Source organism: Tiliqua scincoides, chromosome 1 (assembly GCF_035046505.1).
Source record: "Tiliqua scincoides isolate rTilSci1 chromosome 1, rTilSci1.hap2, whole genome shotgun sequence".
Taxonomy (NCBI): domain Eukaryota; kingdom Metazoa; phylum Chordata; class Lepidosauria; order Squamata; family Scincidae; genus Tiliqua; species Tiliqua scincoides.
In genome coordinates this window covers 103,089,974-103,115,863 of record NC_089821.1, presented here as the reverse complement: position 1 = coordinate 103,115,863, position 25,890 = coordinate 103,089,974, and the positions used below count along the sequence as shown (strand labels likewise).

The window sequence follows — 25,890 nt, the reverse complement described above, 5'->3', positions numbered from 1 at the left end:
CTGCGGTATGTCTGTCGCAATATTTGTTAGGTACTCATTGTCAAAGCCAGGCAAAGATATTATTGTAACCATAGCCAAGACTAATTTCTAGTGGTCTGGGTTGTGTCTGGAATGCAACTCTTCTTCATTGCAGCAACCAAGGTATGGAACCCTATGCCTTGCCGGACTCATCTAGCTCCTTTTTTATTGCTGTTTTGTCATCTGTTTAAGGGTGCAATCCTAACCCACTTTGCAGCACCAACATTAGGGCAGTGCAGCTCCGAGGTAAGGAAACAAACATTCCCTTACTTTGAAAAGAGTTCAGGTGTAATGTGTAGTATATGTTACTGAAAGCCCAACCCCTAAGAAGACCTCAGAAATTCAAGTCACATGCCTGGAATTTGGGCATGATCTCAGTTGAGGCCTGTTACTATTGGCTTGTTGGTTGTTGCATCTCAGCGGAGTAAAAACAGTTGTTTGAGAATCATCTTGTCTCAACTAGTACCTCCTGACCTAAGGGATTACTGCATAATATTCCTAAACTCCAGAATGTGGTTTGAAGGTCGGGAACATGCAATGTACTTGTTCCTCTTTTCCCACATGTCACTCCTTTCTTCTCTTCAGTGGTTTGTTACCATAGTTTAGCTACATCTTCATCAGGTCCTAGTGTAATTAGAACTAACTAGTTTTGCCCAAAAGCATGCTTTGTAAAACCACTTCAAACTTCGGTTTATGGATTAGGAGATTGTTGTGTCTGACCTGAACATTTCCTTTCCTTCAAGGTCCTCTTTCAGGTAGCTAGTCTTAACACCATATAGTTAAAATAGTACCATACTAAGCATGTAACCAATTAGTAAAGTAATCATACCATAACACTCTGCAAGGATCCTTTTATCACTCCTCTGCTCCCCTGATTTCTGTTCAGGTGTCACTTGGTGGTGAAATCCTCAGAACTTGGCATGGCATGACCGGCCTATTCTTTACTAAAAATTTCCATGAGCACCATTTAAGTTACCACTTGGTCAGTTTTACCCGAAGTTGGAGAATGGGGAGAATACAGAACCTCACGTAGCTGAGGTTCTTTGTATGGCAAAACCAATAGCTGTACATGGATAGTGTACACCGATAGCACATGGACAGTGTGGGCATAATTTATTGCCCATAAGGAAATGCTTTTAGCAGCCAACTTCCTCAAAACGACAGTGTAAAGCAGTCACTCAATTTCTACAAGTCTAAGATTTCCCTCATTCATCATAGTAGTAGCACTGAGGGATGCACTGATTTATGGTGTCTGTCTGCCATCTAAAGGTACAGACGGTATCACGTTAAACATCTTTTTGGCAGCTAAAAAAACTTTTCTGTTTGTTTAAGGCTTTGTTTAGATGTTGTTTGTTTAGGTGGTTGTGTCTTACGCTTGCTGCTGGAGATCTGTTCTGGTCCTCCAGACAATTTGTGTCATGGTTGCCCTCTAGACTCGATGCCTCATTTGAAAGTCAGCCTTTGGCAGAAGGTATGTCAGTTTTCTTCTTCAGAAGTTACAAGTACTTTATTTAGATTTTCCATAAGCTAGAACAGGGATATCCAAACTTTTTGGCAGGAGGGCCACATCATCTCTCTGACACTGTGTCCAGGGCCGGGAAAAAAGAATTAATTTACATTTAAAATTTGAATAAATTTACATAAATGAATATATTAGAGATGGAACATTTGAATGAATGAAGGTCTCACAATAGCTCAAGGTCTATAAAAGGCCTTGCACAAAGCAAGGCTGGCCTTTCCTTCGCTGCTGGTGCTGCTTCACAGATGTGAAACAGCAAGCAGTGGAGGGAGCCCTCAGTTTGCAGCTCACACAAGAGGTCAAACAGTCGCCCTGACGCTGAGAGCAGTTGCGTCGGGCCAGCATGGGCTCCAGCATGTCTCTAGAGGGCCAGAGGCTCATTGGAGATTGGGTGTCCCTGAGGGCCACAAATGGACCCTGGGCCAGGGTTTGGGCATCCCTGAGCTAGAACAATAAATAATATAGGCACAAATAAAGAATTGTAACAAAATTGAAATAAAAGTCATGAAAAATGGATTCTTTCTTCCATTGTGTGATACAAAATTATTGGAGGGAAAGGAGGCTTCTAATAATTACATTTGGTGACTGTTATGATATGGGGCCACTCTGAAATTACTGAATAGCCTTCTTTTTTCAACTGGGTAAGTATGAAAAAAGGAACAAGGTGGAAGAAGACAAGAGGGAGACAAGGGTGGAGTAAGACTTTGCACACTCTCAGATAACTAGATCACAACAATGATATGTAGAAGTAATATTGAAGTAATCAAAGCACTGTGTGACATTAAAGTTTTTTATCCTCTGGGAATATGAGTATGCATATACATGTATTATGTATGCATATACATAAGTATTCCTATATGACAGCTTACTTCAAGTAACTATGAAAGTGAAAAACATTGGCCTTGTTTGAATATCTTATCCCCAGGATTATACCTGAGAACAGTTCTTAGACTTGCATACTAAATAGGAGCCATAGGGGAGCTGGCTGCCAGGATTGGGACTGTGATGCACAGTTAACTCTTTCCTGGTGCACCACAGTCCTGGTAGAAATCAGGACTAACGTTGCTGTTTGCCATTGTTTCTTCATATTTCAATGAAACTTTGCAAGACGCTTTGTATTACTGAACAGAACTGTAAATGTTACCGCTTTTCACTGTTCCCTTGGAGTGGGTTCTCTCATTGACCCACTAGCTACGTGCTCCTGGTAACATGAAAAGACCAGATGATGCAGGAGGAGCCTAGCTGCTGCAACTCTTCTCCAAGGCGGTTAGAAAGTTTTTGCACTTCTGTTGTTGTGGCTCTCATGCTGCCAGAATAACAGAAGAAATTCAAAAATCAATTAAAACTAGAAAAAATTAAGAAGGGAAACATAGTGCCATGAGCACCATGTTATGAGCTTTACCCCAAAATTGATTTTCCAGGAAACTAAGGGTGCACTCCTAACCAACTTTCCAGCGCTGAGGTAAGGGCAATGCAGCTCCAAGGTAAGAGAAAAAACGTTCCCTTACCTTGAGGAGGCCTTCGTGACTGACCCCCAACTGCAAGATGCAGCACATGCCCCATTAGCACAGCTAGGCCAGTGCTGGAAAGTTGGTTAGGATTGGGGCCTGTTGCAGCTGAAGGAGAGAGGAGAAAACATATTTTGAAGGCATGTTGCACCTTTAAGAAATGAGATTGTCTGCAAGATCTGCTTATCTGTTGCTTGGCAACAGACTTCTGCAATCCGCTTTTGCATTGGGAGAAAAGGTTATAAGGGGAAGCAGAGGAAGAAAAAAATTGAGAGACCTGAAAGAGGTGCACCCAGATCCATGGGAGTTAGAACCTTAGGCCAGGGAACAAAAATAGAATGCAGTGTGCTTGAAACTAGGAAAAAAAAATCAAACTGAAAATCTTAGTATAAATTTGCAATATTGCACATCCAACTTAGAAAGAAGGTAGGAAGAGTTTGTAGAATTTGGATAGCTACATGTAGACTTTTGAAGATAACATATTTTCTAGTAAGTTCTAAGGTTCTGCAGTGTTAAAGCAAAAGTGGTCTGTTTTATTTATAACCCAAGTGAAACATCTCTCTTGAAAGTCCCTCTGAAGACTTCCTTCCTATTCAGTGTGAAAGCCCACTTATGATTGACATAACATATGATTGACAGACATAACAAAACTTACTGAGGGCTTTTGTGTATGTACACTACTTTCGATTGAGTTCAGTGTTTGGCCTTGCTGTAGTGGAGATGCCGGTTCAATCATGTTGCAGCAAAGCCTTTGAAGCATTTGTTATTGGTGTAGGTTCTGAATTACACTCTTACTTGGATTGGCCTTCTGTATTTACATCCATCCTTTATATTTTCTATCAAGAGACTCGCACCAGTATCACCTGCTACAACATAAACACAGTGATGGAACATGTCAACATTTACCCCTTATTACTGAGTACCTGCTCAGGTCCCCTTTATGTAAACTAAGTGTGCCCATTAAGATATGTAAAGACCAGCTGCCTGTTGAAATGAGCCTGTGCAGTCTGTGTCAGATCACCTGGGGAAAGCATCCTTGTGGGATCACTTGGCCTAATGGCTGCTTTTGGAGCAAGGAGCAGCCCAGGAACGTTCTCTGCTGTGGTAATCTGCCAGGTACACTCACAACAGGTTCAGCCACTAGAGGGAGTGCTCCACTAATTACTGAAACTGCCTGTCTTTACATTACATAACAGCTGGCAGACACAATCAGCCCATTATTATCCTACTTTTAGAGGTCCAGCATTGTGTGAAATGGAGAAGTATTTTTCCAAAGACCTGGAGACAATGTGCTTTCCATACTGTACTGTAGTGAAAAGTTGCAAGTGTATGATCAATTCACTCTAACACAGAACACGCCAGATTTATACTTTCTCATTTGTAGGATGTTGGAGAGATTTATATGTTTGCTGCAAGTCAGAGCTGGATTAATTGTTGTACTAGGTACCCCACAGTATTCAGACACAACTAGGGCTCCTGCTGTGGTTTAATGGAACATACTTTTCCCAGCATGAAATGTGTGGCCTTCTCTTTGCTCACAATCATATACACTGTATAGGGTGGTGGGGTTTTTGTAATGATTCTGCGGCTCTTCTGGCTGGTTTCCATGGCTCCTCAGGGAATAGTTTGGGAGCCTCTGACCTAGACCAATTCTGCAATAGTTTGCTTTGATGGCATGGAAGCATCAGGTTCAACAGGCCGTAGGGAAAAGGCTGAACTGTTCAGGCTACAGAGAGTCGTTCTCCAGCCACAGCTTTTCACCTTATTCAGAATCACAGAGACCCTCATCTCTTTATTCCTATGAATCCCCTAGTTTTACTCCCTTTTTCTTCCTTCCTACAACCTAAAACCCCCACTTTCTTAACCCTGTATCCCCCTGGGAAATCAACCTAATCTTCCTGCTTACCTTTTCTCCCTTCTTTTCCCTCTTTGCTTTCATTTTACTATGCACTCCTGATTTTTTCCTAGGGACTTTCTTCTCCTCTTTCTTTTTTCCTGACAACCATTTACACTTACATTTATACAGCAGCAACCCATGCGTGGCCTCTGTAGGCCTCTGAAATGCCTCTGGATTTAAGCAAACCTGAAGTGCCTTTTCAGCACCTCCTTTCTGAGGTCTGGAAAAGCCATGTGCAGCTTCTCCGGGCCTCCAGAACCCCACCACAGAACACAACACCTCAAGTCAGGAGGTCCTATTGGACCCAACCTGCAAATTTGCTTATCAGCAGGTTTAGTATCCATGGGAAGTCTGGGAATGGATACCACAGTCCAACTGTATAATCCAGGGGTGTCCAAACATTTTGTCAGGAGGGCCATATCATCTCTCTGACACTGTGTCAGGGGCCGGGAAAGAAAGAATTAATTTACCATTTAAAATTTGAATAAATTTACATAAATGAATATATTAGAGGTGCTAATATATTGCATGAATGAATGAAGGTCTTGGAATAGCTCAAGGTCTATAAAAGGCCTTGCAGAAAGCAAGGTCAGCCTTTCCTTCGCTACCACTGCTGCATCAGACATGAAACAGTAAGTCGTGGAGGAAGCCCTCATCTTACAGCTCAGATGAGAGGTTGAACAGTTGTCTTGAGAGCAGTTGCATCAGGCCAGCACGGCTCCAGCAAGGAGCCAGCAAGGCTGCAGCAAGGAGGGCCAGAGGCTCATTGGAGACTGGGGGCTCCCAGGGGGCCTGATTGGGAGCCTCCGAGGGCCGCAAGTGGCCCCCGGGCCGGGGTTTGGGCACCCCTGGTATAATCCACTAGCTAAGCATAAACCCCTTGACCTAAGCAGTTCTTTAGATTCCGGCTCATGTGATATATTTCTCCAAAGTCTTTGCTAATGCATATGAAAAGCAGAGAAAACTGTAAATAATTTGAAGGATGTTTTCACTGATCTTCATTTAACCAAAACAGTGTCTGTTTGTGCCCCCCTTTCCATTTGAAATTGAGAAAGCAATGTATTTTGTTGTGGAACAGGTTAAAAGTTGGCATCAGCTAGATTCCCCCCTCCCGTATTGTTAATGGTCTTCTATGTGGTCTCTGCATTATGCCACAGTTGGGTTCTGTGCCTTTGGAGAGGAAGCTTCTAGAATGTTCATCAGGGATATTCTGTCCTACCTCTCATTTTGGTTAAAGAGGATTGTTCTCTGTGACTTGCTCTGAAAGTTGAGTGTACCCTTCTACTTTTAGTTCCCTTCTGATTTCCACAAGCAAAAAACAAAACCATGCATGCATTTCTGCTTTGTACCATGTACTACTTCAGGGCTTTTCAAACTGGGGCGTTGCGACACCCCAGCCTGTGAGCCCTGGTCACTTTCCCCTTAAGGGGCGGGGAGAAGGCAGCTGACTCGCCAGTCCCTATAGCGGTCTGTCGGGGGGGGGGGGTGCAGGGAGCTCTGTGCAACTATCTGCAGGGATCCCCAGGTCTTGAAAAGTGAATCTCGCTCCACTTCCAGCTCCCTCTGACCCCTGCAAGAACTTACTGTGGTTCACATGCTCCCTGAGTGTTTGAAAACCGCTGCAGTAGTGCCTGTGTATACAAATAACATTAGCCCATGTAGGCTTCAAGTGTCTGCAATCTCTGCCTAAGGTACAGTCCTGTGAGTACACTGTGCTCACTGCAGTTGTCAAAAATACCAACCACTTTGGGATATTGACAGAAGCTCCCTAAAGTTAGGCATTCATTGACTTTCAGTGGCCTCTAGAAGTCTAATTTCATTTGTCTTTATTGTAGTCTCAGTTGTATTGTTGTAAATAGCTCAGTTGACTTGTCTGTTGTTGTTTGGTTGGGATTTTTTTTAAAAATGTGTTGTTGTTTTTAATGGTTTGTTTTTCTGTTCTTTGATTTTCTTTCTCATAGGTCATTCTTTCATACAAGTCAAGAAGTAATTAAAATTTGCAGAATGAAAAGATGGCACAAGTGCTGCTGGCACCACCAGGACCCGACTGTTTCTTCTATTTCACTCGGGAGTCCCTTGCAGCAATTGAGCAGCGGATTGCTGAAGAAAAAGAAAAAGCAAAACAAAGTGCTGAGCAAGACCAAAAAGATGATGATAATGAGGAGAACAAACCAAAGCCAAACAAAGACTTGGAGGCAGGGAAAGCACTGCCCTTTATTTATGGAGACATACCTCCAGGAATGGTGTCTGAGCCCTTGGAGGACTTGGATCACTATTATGCAAATAAAAAAGTAAGTCAACCTCAAAGTCAGGCGTTTTTCGTGATCTTTCATATTACCAGACTGGTCTAGACACCATTTGCCTTGAGTGACTTTTATGCTTTAGTAATGCAAGACCTAGTGACTGAGACAACTGAATGTGTATCTTAGGTCATAGCATACTGCTGTTAAATGTTTCATGCATTTCGGTTATAGTGGGCCCTCTGTATCCATGGGGGATCTGTTCCCCCAGCACCCCCCCCATTTCCACAGATAATTGAATCTACTGAGTGGCCCATCCGAAAAACTGTTAAGTGCCTTTTAGAAGGCTCTGGCAAACTTTCTGAGGCATAGGGACACTGCTCAGCCTACCTGAGACTCGGACACAACCTCTGGTTGCATCCGGGAGGTCCTCTGAGGCCCTCCTGTGCGGGCTTGCAATCTGCATTGATTCAGATCTGCAGATCACAAACCTACGGATGATGAGGGCTGATTGTTTTAGTTTTTGGGTTAAATGCCACAGGACTCTGTTGTGTTTGCCGCAACACAGCCACCTCTCTTTTCAGTAATCTGGTATCATATGCTGTGAAAACTACTTCAGCGACACATTTAAGTAGCAATCATATGCACACTTACCTGGAAGTAATTTCCATTAAATTCAGTGGGACTTACTTCTGAGTAGGCATGTGTAGAATTGCACTTAAAAATCTACAAATGTTAGAAAAGAGTGTTGCAGAGAAACCATTTCCTTTTATGTAACAGGGCATGGATTGCAATGCCTCGTTCAACTTCTCTTTCCATATTGCTTTTTATTTGCTTAACATCCAAGTTGCTGAAGCATGCCCAAGCATGTCTGCTGAACTCAAAGCTTGCTACATGCAACTTTTTTAAATCTTATTTTGTTTGGTCCTAAGTAAGGTAGACTGTCTCTTCTATATTTTATTTGCTTTCTTTCAATATTTCTTGTATTAACCAGTAGATAGCATTCTGCTAGCCAGTAATTAACATGAACAGGCTAAAAGTAAGCCATTGTAATAAAGTTCCATTTTCATACTAAGATGTCCTCAAACATTATTTATAATCCAGTTTGTTTTTCACATTTTCTTCTGCTTTTAGACTTTTATAGTATTGAATAAAGGGAAGACCATCTTCAGATTCAGTGCCACACCTGCCTTGTACATGTTAAGTCCTTTCAGTACTCTTAGAAGAATTTCTATTAAGATTTTTGTTCATTCATATCCTTTGTCAAGAGATTTGTATAAAATATACCTATATAGGTAGCGTGATGTATTAGGATACTCAGGCTATTTTAATAGTTGAACATGTCTTTCTGTATTCTTAAATCCTTTGTCTTGCCTTTTAAAATAACACAAATTACTTTAACAAACTTCCTTGGTTTAATTTCAATAAAAGGTTTACAGCCCAATCTTTTTGGGCTTATATCCCATGCTCTTGCCTTACTGCTAGCTTTCGGTGTTACAAAAAGTGCCATAAGGTACTCATGCGCCTGCAGTAAGGCTGCAGCACCCATGCTGAGGCCAGCCCAAGTCTACACTGGGTCTCAGTTCCAAGAATATGCATTGGAGGAGCGACAGGTGGTATCGGGGCAGGGGAGGGCAGAACTGGGTGAAGGGAGGGTGGGTAGAGACAGCAGCAGAGGCTGCCACCAAATCCTAAACCCCCTTCCAAGCTGTGGAGACCTACATGGGTCTCCTTGGTTCTGTGCCTGCTCAGTAGCAAATAAAGGAGCAAAGACAAAGCTCCTCTGGCTGGGGTGTTGCAGCCCCCCAGTTTGAGAACCTCTGGGGTAAGGGAACCCTTTCCCAGAGGAGATCTTGGGCTGTTTCCTAGACCACAGGGTACAGCAGTGGCCTTTTCTGCATCACTGATCCTCTGGGCACTGGGGAAGCTTAGGTTTGGGCCCTTAATTGCTGTAGAAATAAATTCCTGCAAAATTAGGGGTAGAGCATTTATTTTGATGTTACATTTTGTTTCGTCTTGAACTTGTAGTAATTATTCAGATGAGTACACAGACTCTTCCAACACATACTTAGAAGCCTGTGTCCTAAGAACATGCATACATTTATCTTGTATATGGGTATGCAATATAACTTGTCATCTTACTTTCCTTGACTGAATCCAACATTATTCAGCATGCTTATTATGTGCACTATTCTGACAAACTGTGTGTTCATGGCCATGAGTGATCCTCCTCCCTGGTCAAAGCACGTAGAGTAAGTTGCAAAAATGTATTCCTTTCTCCTTTTTTCTGTCTCAGCAATGCATGGGTTAAATATGGTAGGTTTTGTACATTATTCGAAGCTACTACAAGGCAGAGGAGTGGGGATAAGATCCAGCAGCAGTATCTGCTGCCATCTCCACCCCCTACTGGGCCTAAATAGCCCGCCAGGCCATCCTCCCCTTGCCCAGTTTTACCACTCCCCACCTTCCCCTGTCTTGCCCACACCCCAGAATGCCTCCAGTCTCCCTCTCCCATCAGCATAAGAGGCCAGTGCCCACCCGTGCCAGCTTCAACTACTGCTGGTCTGTCACTAATTGCTTTATGGTACTTTCATGATGGTTGTCACCATGGTGGTGCACGCAGGAGTAACGCTGCCACACGGTAGGATCAGGCCCTCAGTCTCCTTCTGTTGTATATCACTGTTCTTCCTTATTCAGCTGCAGAAAAGGAATAATTCTCTTTATTCAGTGCTTGGTTTGTTGGTTCTGAATTATCTCTAAGGCTGTACTCCCTTTCTGGAGAGTCGGTTCCATTGAACACAGTGGGATTTGCTTCCAAGTAAGCACATACAGGATTGCACCGTTAGTCTCTGACATTATGTAAAAACAGCCTTCCAGTATTAAGTCTGAGTTTCTAACACAGTTCATTAACCACCAAAGGCTTAAAGCTCCTTTAGAATTAGAATTTGTAATTCTGCAGTATGTAGACTGTCCATATTTACACATGATATTCACACTTCATTCTAACTCTGAAATAATATTAAAATCAAAATCATGGCATGATAAATGAAGAGCATCAGATTTCTGTTACAGAGTTTTATGAGGTTTTCATTGTGCAAAAGGAGTCATCCATTCAAAAGTAAATATTTGTAACGAATTTTATGTCCTTTTGGATGAAAACTCTGCTTGCATTTTTTCCTTCTTTAGATACACTTTCACTGGAATTTATACATTTGAATCCCTCATTAAAATTTTTGCAAGAGGTTTTTGTATAGATAGCTTTACTTTTCTCCGTGACCCCTGGAATTGGCTTGATTTCACCGTCATTGTATTTGCGTAAGTATTTGGTGGTTTTTATTTTTATTTTTTTAATTATCTGAGTAGACTTTTTAAAAATGTCTATATTAGGTTTGCATGATTCAAGCTCTAACTAATGTTAATATTTGAATTATCAAATATTACAGAAATGGTATCTCCCAATAATAGAGAATAAAAGATACTAATGTTATTTTTATTTTAGATTAGATTAATTTGGAATAGATATTGTGTCCCTTACTGAACAGCTGTGCATTTGACGTTACCTTTAAAGCAGTCATGGTATTGCACGTCATTATATTGCGCATGGGATACAATTTTACGGCTTGAAAATACTTTCTGTATTTCTGTGTATTCTGAAAAAGTAAGTTCCATGCCACTCTAGTTCCAGAGATAAACTCTGAAATGTGATAGAAAACATGTGGCAAGTAGCTGCAGACCTGATGCTCATAGTATTTCTCCAATGTGTTCTCAGCACTGAATTGCTCACCATAGCTCTAGAACTTCCTAAGGAAGGTAGGAAAATATAAAATGAGGGGAGGCAAGATGACTGCAAATAATTTGCTCGTTTGGTGAACTTATTTAGATTAAATGACGTATTCAGGTAAGTAGCATCAAATGTTCCAGAAATCTGAATAACTCTGATTTAATTCTACAGGTATGTAACAGAATTTGTAAACCTAGGCAATGTTTCAGCTCTTCGAACTTTCAGAGTATTGAGAGCTTTGAAAACTATTTCTGTAATCCCAGGTAAGAAGTAAGTGGTGTAAGGTGTTAGGTCCCTTATACCTCCCAACTGTTCCTTTTTATCGTGTCTTTGTGTTTGTGTGTGAACTCCCCTATTGCAGATATGTGACAGAATTTGTGGACCTGGGCAATGTCTCAGCGTTGAGAACATTCAGAGTTCTCCGAGCATTGAAAACTATATCAGTCATTCCAGGTGAGAGCTAGGTTAAATGCAGAGGCTGACTTTTCAATTCATTGATGCTTCAGTCACATTTCGTTCAACAAGCTGTGTGCTTTTAAAAAAAATATATAAGGAATCTTTTTTTCTGTTCTTTTTCTTGAAACGATTCCTTCTTTTACTCTTGTACTTTTGTTTTTAAATCAGCCTTTGAATTTAACATTTACACTGACTACTTAATATGAAAAACGGTTCTGGTTTTCATATTAAGATAACCTGGCTTTATGAAAAATTTGGGATTGAAAATTTCATCTTTGAAAGCTGAATCTCTAGTAGAGAAAAAAATCTCAACAATTAGTGTGGACATTATATGAACATTTACCTTAAGATATCTTCCTTCAGTCATCTTCTGGCTTAAAGGGATGTGCTACAAGTAGTCATGAACGAAAAAATTCACCATTCGTACAATCTTTTTCTTTACATGAGATCAACACAAAGCATGAATCACCAAATTGCTGGCTTTTATATAACTAGTTTAGAGTGCTGTGAGCTGTCCATTTTCATGCACAAATTCCATTTTAAACAAATTTTTCTCTTGTCATGAATTAAAAGACTCTCTTTTACCTTATGACAAATTATGGCTTTTTATATGCAAGCTTCCTGCATGAAATCTTTTATTTCAGCAGTAATGCAACCTCTTTAAATTATTTGAGACTTAAAAATGAAGTCCAAAAAAAAGGTATTGTGATTATAACTTTACTTTCTCTTTTTAGGCCTCAAGACAATTGTTGGAGCCCTGATTCAGTCAGTGAAGAAGCTTTCAGATGTCATGATCCTGACTGTGTTTTGCCTGAGTGTATTTGCACTGATAGGATTGCAACTGTTCATGGGCAGCTTGAGACATAAATGTTTGTTTTGGCCCTTAAGTAATGATTCTTTTGAAGATCCCCGGTTTGTTGAATACTATAATGGAACAGAATTAAACTGGTCTAAATATGCTGAGAACTCAGGTGAGGTGAAATAAAACAGCCATTGAGAGACCCCTGGATTCAAATCTAGGCACTGTCATGACTTAACTGAATAGTCTTGGGCAAATTGTAATGAATGCAATTCAGTAGCTAAAGGTGCAGCCCAAAATGTTCTGCAGGTTAATTTGTTCCTCCACTGCATAACCCAAACTGAATTATTCTGATAGTTCTGCTGGGTTGGATAGAGTTGTGGAGGCTGCTTTTACTCATGTGTGTTGGAGCTGTAATGTAATTCGTGGGGTTTTGAAAAATTTCAAACAAAAAAGGAACCATACAAAGGGCACAGTCTGTGAATTCACTTTTGTTCACTCGCAGTTGGGCCTTAAGTCTGATGTTTGTGGATTAGATTCAGTGTGTTGCTGGGTTTACAGGTTTGGGAAGCCAATTATTCACTATTTTGATGACTGAGTAGTTGGATGACATACATTTGAATATACTTTACAAATGCAGTTGCGTATGGGATGCATTTCTGTAGGACTTTGTTTACAATATTGCCCAATATTGTACAAAAAGTACTATATTGTAGTACTTTGATTACAGTATTGCGATTACATTACTGTGGTACAGTATTCTGATGCACACACCTCCTACTCTCCTTCCCTCCTCCTCCCCCTCTCCTCCCCTTCTCTTGTTCTGCCTTGTTCCCTGCTTTGTTATCTGGTTGAAAGCAGAAAACTGGACTTTTATTAGTTCCACAGAGGCTTGAGACTGTAATAACAAAAACATCAATGTGATTTTTAAAAGACTCTTTTCTTCCTGTTAGTTTGTGCTATCCATAAGGATATTTTATCAGTTTTTCAAAAACTTCAGGGTATTGTCCTATTTTGGTTATAATTGTTTGCCTTCATTTTTATTATTTATTGTTGCTAAAGATAATAAATAACCTTAATAAAATACTGATAATGGATTAGATATCCTAACTTGTTTTACCATAAACAGAAGACACTTCCATTCATGCAAGAGGGGATTCTTTTTGCTGACTGCCAACTTTGTCAGCCCCACCCCCACTCCACCCCCTGCATCCCTTTTCATACTTCCGATTCCTCCAGCCCTGGATTTTCATGGGCTGTGAGCAAATGGGGACAAGGGAGTTACTGTTCAGGGATTTTTCAAAATACTCAGCAACAATCATTGCCCAATTTTAATTGGCCTTTGTGACATTCTAAAGGCATGTAGAACAGCATACATGTCCTTAGGATGTTGCAAACAGTGTGATGGTGGCAGCCATTTCATGGGTGCCACTGCAGCTGGCAGCAACAGCCCTAGCGTGGTGCCACAGAGGGCAACCTGTGCGGAGGCAGATGAGTCATCTTGGGAGGCGGGTGATGGTGGGCAGAACAAGGTGGGGAGGGGAAGGAACAGGGGAGTATCTGAGCAGGGGGGAGAGCAAGAGGTGGAATGGGGGAGGGAGACATCATTCCTAAGGCAGCAACTTGCGCCATATCATAACCCAGTTCCTTCATTCTTACTCTTCTTGGACCTATGCCAGCGAAATGTCAGGCACAGATCCAAGGAGACCCTTTGGGGTAGTGGAAGCTTACCCAAAGGTAAAAGAACAAACGATCCCTTACCTTGAGGAGGCCTCTGGGGCTCCCCTCCCTGCACGATGCATCTCACGGTCTGTTGGTGCAGCTGCATTAGCAGGGTGTGGGTGTTTAATTAGGATTGAACCATTAGTTGGAGTTGGCCAGGGTTGCCTATCCATATGATTAAAACAAAGGGCCTATCTGTAGGGTTGTTTGGGTGTTGAGTGAAATAAATGCTGACCACTTGCAAAACTTCGCATTGCTAAAAGTTATTAACATTTAGGCTTTGATTTTACTATTCACGAGAAAAGGGAGGTGTGCAGTGCAGTCCTATGTATGTACACTCAGAAATAATTGCATTGTAGTTGAATGGAACTAACTCCCAGGCAAGTGCACATAGGATTGCACTCTTAAAGTAGTATTGAGAAATAACCATTTTAACCGATCATTACAGTTCAGTCAATTCCTCTGTCATCTGATTTTTCAGTTAGTCAACTAAAACAAAAACATCATTTGTATGGTATTGTAATAAAGAAATACTATATATTAATATAAAAATTTATCTAAATTAATTTAGCGGTTTCTCTAGCAATCTAATCATCTTAGGCCCAAATCCTAACAACTTTCCAGTGCTGGCATAGCAGTGCCAGTGGGACCAGTCTGGCTGGGCTGTAGCCCCGCTACTTGGTTTTAACACAAGAGTTTGGTTTGTAACAAAATGTTGCCTCTCCCCAACCTAATACCCTCCTCCAGCATACTACAAGCTGTTAAAGCTGTTAAAGCTCAAGCTGGCTAATTCCCTTTCATCAACACCCTGTGCTCAGTTTTGTTTTGTTTTTCTTCCCCTCATGGACTCCTGAACGTTCAGTGGCTCTTAGAGACAACTGAACGTGCTTACTTCTTCCCTGGCTGATTTTTGAGGGGGCGTGGCAATATTCCTTTTTCTTTTTTTTTTTTTTTTGCTTACAGATTTATTTACTTTACTATGAGTAGAGTTGTTTGAAACCAGTGTTATTTACCTTAGAAGTAAGTCCAGTGTAAGTCTTAGTGTTCAGTAAGACTTAGGTTATAATCCTGCTTTAGGGCCCAGTCCTGAACCTGGCCAGTGCTGCTGCTGAGTCCTAGCTCAGGAAACAGGAACCCTAGCTCAGGAACCAAGTCTAGGTACCAGCATGGGAGGGGACAGGATCGGCTCTGCTGGATCCTAAACTCCGTGTTGGGCCAGAAGGTCCAACATGGCGTCTTTCAACTCTGTGCTGGCAAAATAGCCGGTGCAGATTTGAGAAGCCCTATTGCAGGGCTTGGGGCGTTCCTGGGGGGAAGGGGACGAAAATCCTTTTCCCCAAGGAGACCTCCAGCTGCTTTCTGGTACAGTGATAGCCGCTTTGATGCCACTGCTCCAGGGGGCGCCAGGAAGTTCAGGACTGGGCTGTTACCAGAAAAAAGCACCACTACCTATGAGTTCTCAAAGTGAGTAGAATACACAACTGTTTGGGTCAGGGAAACCTGTTCTTTACCTCAAATCTTATGGGCACTTAACCACCTGAGTTCACTTTTAGTGTATAGATGGTGACAATGCTGATTATAACAATAGGCAAGATATGAAATTCTTGACCGGAATCTAGGTAATTATGTGACGGAAGAGTTGAATTGTGTCTCTTGTTAATAAAATGTCCTTTCTCTAATCTAGGCAATTGGATTTGAATGAAAACACAATAAGAACACTCTTCTTTTCTTTTTAACAGCTCATCATTACAAGTTGAAAGATAAACTGGATGCCTTGCTTTGTGGTAATAGCTCGGATGCGGGGTAAGAAACTTTCAAAATATACTACAGGTTGTGTCTTGTTATCCACAGGGGTTCTGTTCCAGAAACCTAGTAGATAAAAAAAATCAGTGGATAAAAAAACAGTGGAAAAATAGATTTAAAGACTCACTTCCAGGTTTCTTGCCCCTCCATTGCTCCTAACAAGGTCATGTCTCGACATACTCAGGGGTTTGATTCTGGAACTCCCTGCTGATACCATAAAATGTATTAAATAAAAGCAATTTTAAAAAAATGAAAAAGTGTGTCCGTTTACAATTGTGGTTTAAAAACAGCTTTTCTTACTGTTGTAGAGAGGCAGTCGGCAATTAGAAATGCAAAGGACCCCCTGCCTTTGCCTGGCTCAGCTGAAGAATGGAATGATCACTTGGAGGACCGACTCTTTACAACAGTAAAAAAAGCAGTTTTTTAAATTGTGATTTGAAAAGGATGCATTTTTCCCCTTCTTCAGGGATCAGCACTTTCCTTCTCATTTGCAGTAGCCATTCGAGTTAAGTCAAATCTGTGTATAAAAAATCAATGTGTGACAAGGTTGGACCTACGTATATATACAAGAGGAACATGCCATTATCAATGCCGCACAAGTACTTAGTCCAACGCCATGACTGATTATGAGCAGAGCTTTAGAAAAGGATTTTTCTGCACCATCCCTACCTCTGCAACCACCTGCACCCTTGAAAAACTGCTTCTGGGTCTGGGGAGCCATTGCAAATGGCAGAGTATGTAGTATGTGAGCAGTGGACTCTGCAGAAATCAGGCACCAGCCCACACATAAGTGGAAGTCTTTTTTTCTGCCACTCGGGGAATCCCTGGATCCAAGTATTGCTTTGTATTGCAAAGGTTCAGTTTGTCATGTATACTTACTTTCTGCTGCTTCTTTGGAGAACATAAGAACAGCCCCACTGGATCAGGCCATAGGCCCATCTAGTCCAGCTTCCTGTATCTCACAGCGGCCCACCAAATGCCCCAGGGAGCACACCAGATAACAAGAGACCTCATCCTGGTGCTCTCCCCTACATCTGGCATTCTGACTTAACCCATTCCTAAAATCAGGAGGTTGCGCATACACATCATGGCTTGTACCCCATAATGGATTTTTCCTCCAGAAACTCGTCCAATCCCCTTTTAAAGGCGTCTAGGCCTTTAAACAGATTAGTCCTGCAAATTATTATTAATTTCATTTAATATGTTTATTTTATACAATTCTTTGTAGTGTTTGGAGTGCAGGTCAGAGTGAATCAAGGTTTGTTCCTTTTCTTTCAGAAGGAAAGGAGGGGCAGCACCAAAGAGCAGGAAAAAGAATTAAAAAGAGGCAAAGCTTTAAATGATGCACAGACGGCACAATCCAAACCTGCGCTGGAGCAGGCAAGCCAGGAGGCTTGCGCTGCACCCAACACAGATTCAATGGCTCAGCCAGGGGCAAGGGGAAGCTCTTTCCGTTACCCCTGGGTAAGGGCTGCTCGCCCCAATGGGTCTCCTTGGACCTGCACCACCTCTGGAGGTGGCACAAGTCCGAGGAGAGCGGAGCGACTTGAAGCCGCTCCATTCTCCCCGGGGATGGGGGTTGGGATCCAGCATAACTGCCGGGTCCCAGCCCTACACCTGGCTCCCCGCGCACCCACACTCGGGGCTGTCCATCGCCCGCTCTCCGCCCACCCAGAAATGCCCCCCCGCCTCATCCACGCCCCCCGTGCCTACCTTCGCCGCTTGTGTCAGTGTCGGTGCACTGACACAAGCGGCGGCAAGGAAGCCGCCGTGGAGGCTTTTGCTGGCCTCCGTGCATCGGTGCATCTAGATGCGCCAACGCAGCTTCCTCCCATGGAGGCGCAAACATACTTTACGGCTCATTTACGACCCTCCCGGGGCACCTATGCCGGCCTAAGTGCCAGTTAGGATTGCGCCCTAAGTAATGCACCATGTCTTGAGTGACTTAATGCAGCAGATTAAAGCTATTCTTTTTCATGTCTCTGAAGAAGACATCTAGTAAAAACACTTCGGGCATATCCCTTCCACTTGGGAGTGCTGCTGGGCCCAGTGCCATCCAGGTGTTAACTGGAGACAGGAGCACTTCTTTACCAGCTTTTCTGTTTCCTAGAGAAGATAGGCTGTCATTCATTTACTCAGTAAATGAACTCCAGTAAATGAACTCCTCAGTAACTCCAGGCTGGCTTACTGCAATGCTTTCAGTACAGGGGCTGCCTTTAAAAAATGGTTCAGAAACTACAAGTGCGGCAAAATGCAGCCCCCAGCCTCAGTTTTCAGATGCTACTGTTGACATTCAAAGCCTAAACAGACTGTGGCCAGATTACATCAAGAACTGTGTTCCCTCATATGTATTTTCCTAAGCTTCAGAGACCCTGCTGTCTGTCCTGTCAGTGCAGGAAATAAGTCAGGAAGATACAAGTGACAGGACCTTCTCAGCAGTGGTTCCACAATATTGGCATGTTCTCTCCAAGGAAATCCTCGGAAGTCCTGTTTTTTTTTTTTACATCTTTCTATATGCTTCAGAAATGATTTTTAGTTCAGCAATCATTTAATGTTTAACTGCTTGCTGCTGTTAGATAATTATATGGGATAATATTTTTTTATTCTGTCTTTTTATTGTTTGGTGTTTTTAAAATTGTTATTGAACTGTAGTTATTTAGGCTTTATTCTATTAGCTTCTTTGGTTGTATTTATACTGAATAGGGGGATATAATAAGAATGAGAACATTGTGAAAGGCAATAAAGGTCTGTTTTCTGAGTATCAGTTTTAAGACTGTGTCTCTTTCTCTTGCCCACCCACTTCTCTTTCACCTTTTCACAATGCGGTAATCCAAAGAATTCCGTAAGCTTATATTTGACGTGAGACATCCAGTTATATCAATGTAGGTATAAAAAGAGTCATTTCCTCACTCTCTTTCTTTCTAGCCAATGTCCAGAAGGATATACATGTGTCAAAGTTGGTAGAAACCCCGACTATGGCTACACAAGCTTTGATACCTTCAGCTGGGCCTTCTTGTCACTCTTCCGTCTTATGACTCAGGATTTCTGGGAAGATCTGTACCAAAAGGTGAGAAAATAAGCAAACTGAAACGACAACATACTGGTACTTTAAGGGTGTGGTCCTGTACACACTGGAAGTAAGCTCCATTGAGTACAGCGGGATTTAATTCGGAGTCAATATGCATAGGATTACACAGTAAATTAGGGGAAGAACCTAATATCACCCTTGTAATATAAAATCTCTTTCTTGTCCCATATTAAAGTAGCAGTGCTGTTAAAAAAATGAATCTGTATCACAACAGAAGTGCCTTCTGTGAAGAACCATTGTGAACCAAGGTTATTTTGCCCAAGAGAAAGGACTAAACTACATACATAGGGTTGAAAATCTTTGGCTGGATTTAATAGTTTGTATTAAACTGTATCCTCAAATCTGTTTTCTGGTACAGCTGTGAAGTAGGTTTCCTTTAGAAAAGTAAATAAAATATAATTAAATATTGAAAAACATATAGATGCAGCAGAAAAGTAGATCCAAGACAAAAGCAAATCAAATTTGCAAATCCAAAGTAAGTGCTATTTCTCAATTTTAAAAAGACTGAAGATAAAAAAGTGAACAAAATAACTATAGGTCATGCCTCATCATCCACTAGAGTTTCATACCAGAACCCTCAGTGGATAAAAAAATCAGTGGATACCAAATCAGTATAAAAATAGCTTAAAGACCCTCTTCCAGGTTTCTTGCTCCTCCATTGTCACCCCGGAATGTATTGGTATAGATGCTATACCACATTCAGCCACTAGATGGGGTGAATAATGGAGTATAATGGAATGAAATTATCGCTGAATGTGGTATAGCGTCTATAGTAATGCATTTTGGGGTGACAGTGGAGGAGCAAGAAATCCAGAAGTGGATCTTTAATGCTATTTTTAACCTTGAGAAGTGTGCAACCAGTGCAGTTTACAGCACAAAGGTAGGAAATGGGATTTTGGCGCTTTTCTCTTTGTTAGAGGGTTTTTAAAGGTGGACCACAGTATCAGTGGTGAGTCAAATCAGTGGATGCCAAATCAGTGAATAATGAGGTACATCCTGTAATTAACAGCCCAGTCCTATACTCGGTGGTGCCACCAGGTGCAGCAGCACAAAAATGGCTGATACTGAATCCTACAGCATGACTGGGGCCACCAGATGTCTCCTTGGGGGAAAGGGACTTTTGTCACCTACCCATGTGGAAAGCCCCATGCCCTGCAATGGGGATTCTCAGCTATTCTGCCAGTGCAGACTTGAGAACCTCTATGTCAGGCTTTGTACAGACAATAGGATCCAGTGGAGCAGGGCTCAGCCAGTCCCATCCCCCTCCTGGCCCAGTTCTTCCTCCTGCCCTTCCCTGCCCCTGAAGTGCTTACTGCTGCTGGAGCTCTTCCCTTGTTCCGGGCCGCTTCTGTCTGGTGCTGGGCCCAGTGCTGGTGCTCTCTACAAGAAAGTTGCCATAAATGTGCTTTACGGCACATTTAGACACCAAGTGCTAGAGCTCAGTGCCAGCAGTCAGAGCCCTTATGTTTGGGCTCTAAAACACCACCTTGTGGACAACAGTAATTAGCAAATAAGGTGCAGTTGAAAGACTTTTCACTGATAATGGTGCTGTTGTACTGAACAGGAGATAATAAAAAGGGCAGAAGCTACAAGAAGGAAGCTCGTAAGTAAAGGCACAGTGAAAAGCACTTTGCAACTTTATTTTAAATTTAAGCAAAACAATAACTTAAATGAGGTTTGGCAGTATACTGGAGGGCAGTACCGAAAACACTGGAATGGATTAAGAATGTGGGATTAAGAATGTGAGCTTGGCACACTTCACAGATATCTATACTTTTAATGTTCTGATTTGGTAACCAGCTATTGCTTATGGTTTTTCTCAGACACTTCGTGCTGCTGGCAAAGCCTACATGATCTTTTTTGTTCTGGTGATTTTCCTGGGCTCTTTCTACCTGATCAACTTGATCTTGGCTGTGGTTGCCATGGCCTATGAAGAACAGAATCAGGCTACCATGGAAGAAGCAGAGCGGAAGGAGACTGAATATCAGCAGATGCTTGAGCAACTGAAAAGGCAACAAGAGGAAGCTCAGGTACCTGAATCAATTGTGTCTGAACAGCATTTTTCATATGGAAGTAGACTATAGAAACAAACTTCTGATCCTGAGATTCCTGCAGGGTCAGGAGTTCCAGTGTACACTTGGACTTTTCTTATTCACTGCGGCTTTCTCATTCACTTAATTGGAGGCAACACAAAAAGTGATGTGTAGCAGATCAGCTTCTCCCTTAAAGATCCTGGGAAAGCTTGCGTGTATAGGAACTCCTTGTGCATTATTGTTAGGATAACTAGATAGAAAGTGGGACAGAGTGCCTATACTTTTAACCATTGTGTAGAAGAAGAAATTTTGACAAGTGCAGCTCAACATGGAAGGGTTTAAAATGTAGCACCTGCCAAAATTCCCTCTTCTCTACAATGGTTAAAGGTATAGGCACTATGTCCCACTTTCTGTTTGGTAACCTTAATTACTGTCCATGCATGAAACTCTTGATTTAGTTAATATCAATAATTTAGTTCTCAGTTCAAGTATAGCAGCCTTCAAGAAAATATTTGTGTCAATAAAATATTTAAATGTATGAATGTGTCAATAGCTCGACAGCACAGAAGTCGGTTCATTTTAGTAAGGCTTGAGTGAGACTCGCATGCAATGCTGCGTAAACTTTATCTACTAGCGTTCCAAACTGTTTAGAGCACTCTGGTATAATGCTATATGCAAGGGAGAGCAAGGAAGGAAGCAAGTGGTTCTCAAAACTGGTGGGTCGCGACCCACCAGTTCGTGTAAAGGTTCCCCTATCCTTTAAGGGGAGGGAGAAGGGGAGAGGGCAGCGACACGATCTCCAGGATCACGTCACTAAGGGAGGCAAGGGGAGGTGCTTTTTACTCAGTAACATAGAGCTGCTGCGGGCTTCAGGAGGTGTGGGGAGCCCTGCGCAGCCCTCCGCAGGGCACCCTGATGCTTGGAATGTTGAGACAGAAGCATGTGCAAAGCACTTCCTTACTGCGACACAGTAATGACAGTAACTAAAAGCATCCCCCTCGCCCCCCCTTAGCAATGTGATCCTGCAGATTGCATTGCTGCACTGGCCCCTCCCCCAGATTTACTTAGGGAGTAAATCTCACTAAAAGTTTGAGAACCACTGGTTTAGAGAAACAGAGGGTCTTGTGGCCCCTTTCAGACAAACCACTGTATTGTGACACAAGTCTTTTTGAACTATGGTGAATTATTCTTGCAATAAGAAGTGCTGGCTTGAATGTATACAGGTGGGGCCTCCATATCCACGGATCCTGTATCCATGGATCTGGCTCAGCGCAGGTCCCCTAAACCCATGTTAAGCCAAGCTCGGGCCCCACCTGGACCCTCTGAAGGGTCCAGCTCCTGTCTCCTCCAGAGGGCATAAGGAGCTGAAAACCACAGATTCGTGTATCCATGATTTTTGGTCTCTGCAGGGGGTCTGAGAACAGATCCCTGTGGATACAGAGGCCCCACCTGCACGTCATAAATGTGTCATTTCATAAGAAGAATAAAAAATAAAAATAATAGAAATGTAGTGTCACAATAACGTAGATCTGATGTCTTGGTTTAACAGGCAATAGCTGCTGCAGCAGCTGAGTATGCTAGAGATGAAGTTAGACTTGGGAGACTTTCTGAAACTTCTTCAGAATTGTCAAGACTGAGCTCCAAAAGTGCTAAAGAAAGAAGAAACCGTAAGAAGAAGAGAAGACAGAGAGAGTTATCTGTAGCAGAGGAGAAAGTGGATGGCAAAATGTTTCCAAAATCTGAATCAGATAGTAGTATCAAGAGGAAGGGTTTTCGATTTTCTCCAGAAGGAAGGAAATTCTCATATGAAAATAGAATTGTTTCTCCTTATCAGGTATATCATGTTGCTATTTATGCTGCTGTAAATGTTTAACTTAGGGGTGGGGTATAGACTGTGTGGTCAGAAAGTTTCAGCTCTCTGGTATAGCCTTACATGCTATATGCAAGGGAGCGCAAGGAAGAAAGCAAGTGCCTGAGTTCTACTACTCTTTTGTCCAGAGTGCACAGATTACTGTTATCATACAGGCTTTGCCTTAAACATTTCTAGTATTCTAGATACGGGGAAACTAAACCTTTCCAACTGCAGCAGTTTGAAGAGAACTGAGCAGGAGGGACTTGCCCTGGTCTACAGAGATGAAGGGTCAAATGTCAGAGATGAAGGGTCAAATGTCAGTCTCCTGGCCAAAGGATTTTCCAGAGTTAGCTTTGCCCAGGTGCAGAATCCTATTGGGGTTGACTCCACAGAGAGCACAGTAAAGAATCTGTTTCTTGTTTGAGGGCCAACCAGCCAAATATTAGCAGGGGGAAACAAATGTCGTAGCTGGAAAATGTGGTGGGTGGAACCGAGGACAGTTAAATTTGTTGCTTCTCCCATGCATAGGAGAGACCTACTTCTCCCTTAGTAAGTTACCTACAGCTTGTTTATTATTATACCTGCAACTTATTTATTATTTATTATTATACCTGCAACTTATTTATTATTTATTATTATACCTGCAACTTATTTGTTATGTGTTTATTTTTTGATATGCCAAAAGACAATTACATCTGGCTGAATTCTGGAGGAAATACAGAAGGAAAACTGTTATCAATGCATGCACATTTTCATGATTGTATTAATAAATACGTGTTGACATGGCAATGAGCAATATATTTGGTGATGCAGCATTTTCAAGACGAGAATGAAGGCAACAAGATTTTTTTCAGATGTCATAATTAAACACATACTATCATGTAGACAGAATTCCTGAAGTTATTTTTCTCAAGAATTCACATAAAATGTTGCTGGTATGCCAAAACCAGTATATCTTTTGAGAAGGTGTTCTAGAATTTTTTTAAAAATTTGGACCAGCATTAGTTTTTGAGTTCTCATCTAACAGTTGCATTTATATCTCCTTAGTCAATGCTGTTTTCCCCAAGACGCAATAGCAGGACAAGTTTTTCCAGCTTCAAAGGTCAAACCACTGAAGGGGGATCCGATGCTGATAGTGAGCACAGCACTGTGGAAGACAATGGAAGTCGTAGCGGTTCCTATTTTGTTCTACGCAGACACAGTGAACGCCGCAGCAGTAACATCAGTCAGGCTAGTAGATCATCTAGGATGTTCCCAGTGTTTCCAGCGAATGGAAAAATGCACAGCGTTGTGGACTGCAATGGGGTGGTTTCCTTGGTTGGAGGACCACCAGCGCTCCTATCGCCCACAGGACAGCTTCTCCCAGAGGTGATAATAGATAAAGCAACTACCGATGACAGTGTAAGGATGTTTTAGAAGTGTAGGCATGGTGGGTCTACAGAATGGAATCCAGGCTGTGAATGCTTCTGCATCTTGGAAATGCTTTAATGTTGTAACTATCTGGATTTTCAAACTGTGCTATATAGAAGTTCTCATTCTAGCCTTTGCTATATGTACTTACAAACACATATTTATGTATTTGGTCAAACTTAGATTTTCCCTATGCTGAGTAGATGCCTGTTAAGTTTAACAGGTCCAGTAAGGGTATTTTGAAGAGGAGAGCCCTTCCCTCTTGAAGTCTTCTTGTTCCTGTCCATCTCCTCCCCTTCACTGCATCCTCTTTCCTCTAGGCCAGGGAACTCCAAACTGCGGCCCATGGGCCAGATCCCATGCCCTTGTTAACCCCATCCCACATGAACAGGGCTTACCTTTCCACGGAGGAGCTTGCTATCGTTCACCTCTGATTTCTTCCAGTGTTTGTGCCACCCAGCCACTTCAGCTTTCTGTCACCCCAGTGGGCTCTGCTCCTAAATTTCGTGGCGGATGCAGCTGGGAAGCACAAACATTGGAGGAGATCCGAGATAACAATAGCAGACTCCCCAGTGAATCAGTAAGCTCCAGACACACCAGGGAGGCTGTTTTCAGTGCACAGCTGTCTCCAGTTGGAGATTGCTGCTCTAGGCATTCTCTGCTCCCTTAGTTCTTCCAGCTTCTTCTATTTCCCCTACTAGACTCAGTACCATTATCTTTCCTCAACATTCCTGAACATATCAGGAATGTGAAAGGGTATGTCCTGCTGGCTTGCTAGTATCCTGTCTGGTCGCAGCATTCTTAAGAACATAAGAACAGCCCCACTGGATCAGGCCATAGGCCCCTCTAGTCCAGCTTCCTGTATCTCACAGTGGCCCACCAAATGCCCCAGGGAGCACACCAGATAACAAGAGACCTACATCCTGGTGCAGACATCTTCTATGTCTGGGGTCACTGTTGGAACTGGGGTCCCCAGTTCCTCTGCTGACTCAAGACTGCTGACTTTGGGAAAGTCAAGGAAGGAGGCAATGAATCTCCCCTTCTTCTCAAAACCAGTGTTCTGATTTCTGTTTCTCTTTCACAGCCATATGTTTTTATGGGGAGGGGGGGTGGAGGTGCACTCTGGTGCTAGAGTGAGTCAGGTCATGGGACATATTTTAATAAAGGGAACAAAAAGAGAGAGGCCAGGTGGTACTGGAGAATAGCCATTTATCTCTTTATTTTACTGATATTGTGGACATTACCCAGTAGATGCCCTTGACACTTGGGCAGCCACACAATCAATACTGCACATGTTCTAAAACAGTGGTTCTCAAAACCTTTAGGGAGCATTACTCCCTAAGTAAGTCTTTGCGAGGGAGGGGCAAGGGCAGTGACACAATCCACAGGATCACATCACTAATGGGGACAAGGGGGTGCTTTCAGTTACTGTGGGCTTCTGCAAGCTGCAGGAAGTGCAGGGAGACCAAGGCTTTGAATGTTCAGAAACAGCATGCGCAAACCATCTCCTGGCTGCAATGTGAAACCAGAAATGGTTTGCATGCACTGTTTCTGAACATTCCAAACCTCAGGGGGAGGCCCTGTGGAGGGCTGTGTGGGGCTCCCCACACCTTCTGCTGCTTGCAGAAGCCCACAGTAAGTGAAAGCACCCTCCCACGTCTCCATTAGCGACATGATCCTGGGGGTCACGTCACTGCTTCCCCACATCCCCTGGCCCCTAAAGAGATAGGGGAAGCTTTACACAAACTGGTGGGTCATGACCCA

The 25,890-nt window shown here is 42.5% G+C and overlaps 1 protein-coding gene across 18 annotated transcripts in view; it reads left to right on the top strand.

Moving 5' to 3' along the window:
- Positions 1–6,954: 6,954 nt before the first annotated feature.
- Positions 6,955–25,890, top strand: part of LOC136657740 (sodium channel protein type 2 subunit alpha-like) — a 57,779-nt gene continuing 38,843 nt past the window's right edge. For 2 of the 18 annotated variants that reach the window (XM_066634696.1, XM_066634686.1), the window contains exons 1-11: positions 6,955–7,233; positions 8,317–8,435; positions 9,345–9,434; positions 10,369–10,497; positions 11,325–11,416; positions 12,154–12,390; positions 15,680–15,743; positions 18,669–18,810; positions 20,655–20,876; positions 22,414–22,698; positions 23,764–24,084. In XM_066634696.1, the coding sequence (XP_066490793.1) occupies positions 6,955–7,233; positions 8,317–8,435; positions 9,345–9,434; positions 10,369–10,497; positions 11,325–11,416; positions 12,154–12,390; positions 15,680–15,743; positions 18,669–18,810; positions 20,655–20,876; positions 22,414–22,698; positions 23,764–24,084 (1,980 nt within the window). Of the gene's footprint in view, positions 7,234–8,316; positions 8,436–9,344; positions 9,435–10,368; positions 10,498–11,134; positions 11,227–11,324; positions 11,417–12,153; positions 12,391–13,604; positions 13,620–15,654; positions 15,744–18,668; positions 18,811–20,654; positions 20,877–21,561; positions 21,565–22,413; positions 22,708–23,630; positions 23,652–23,763; positions 24,118–25,890 lie in introns of all 18 variants that reach the window. The other 16 variants (XM_066634697.1, XM_066634687.1, XM_066634692.1 and 13 more) reach the window with 15 other exon arrangements.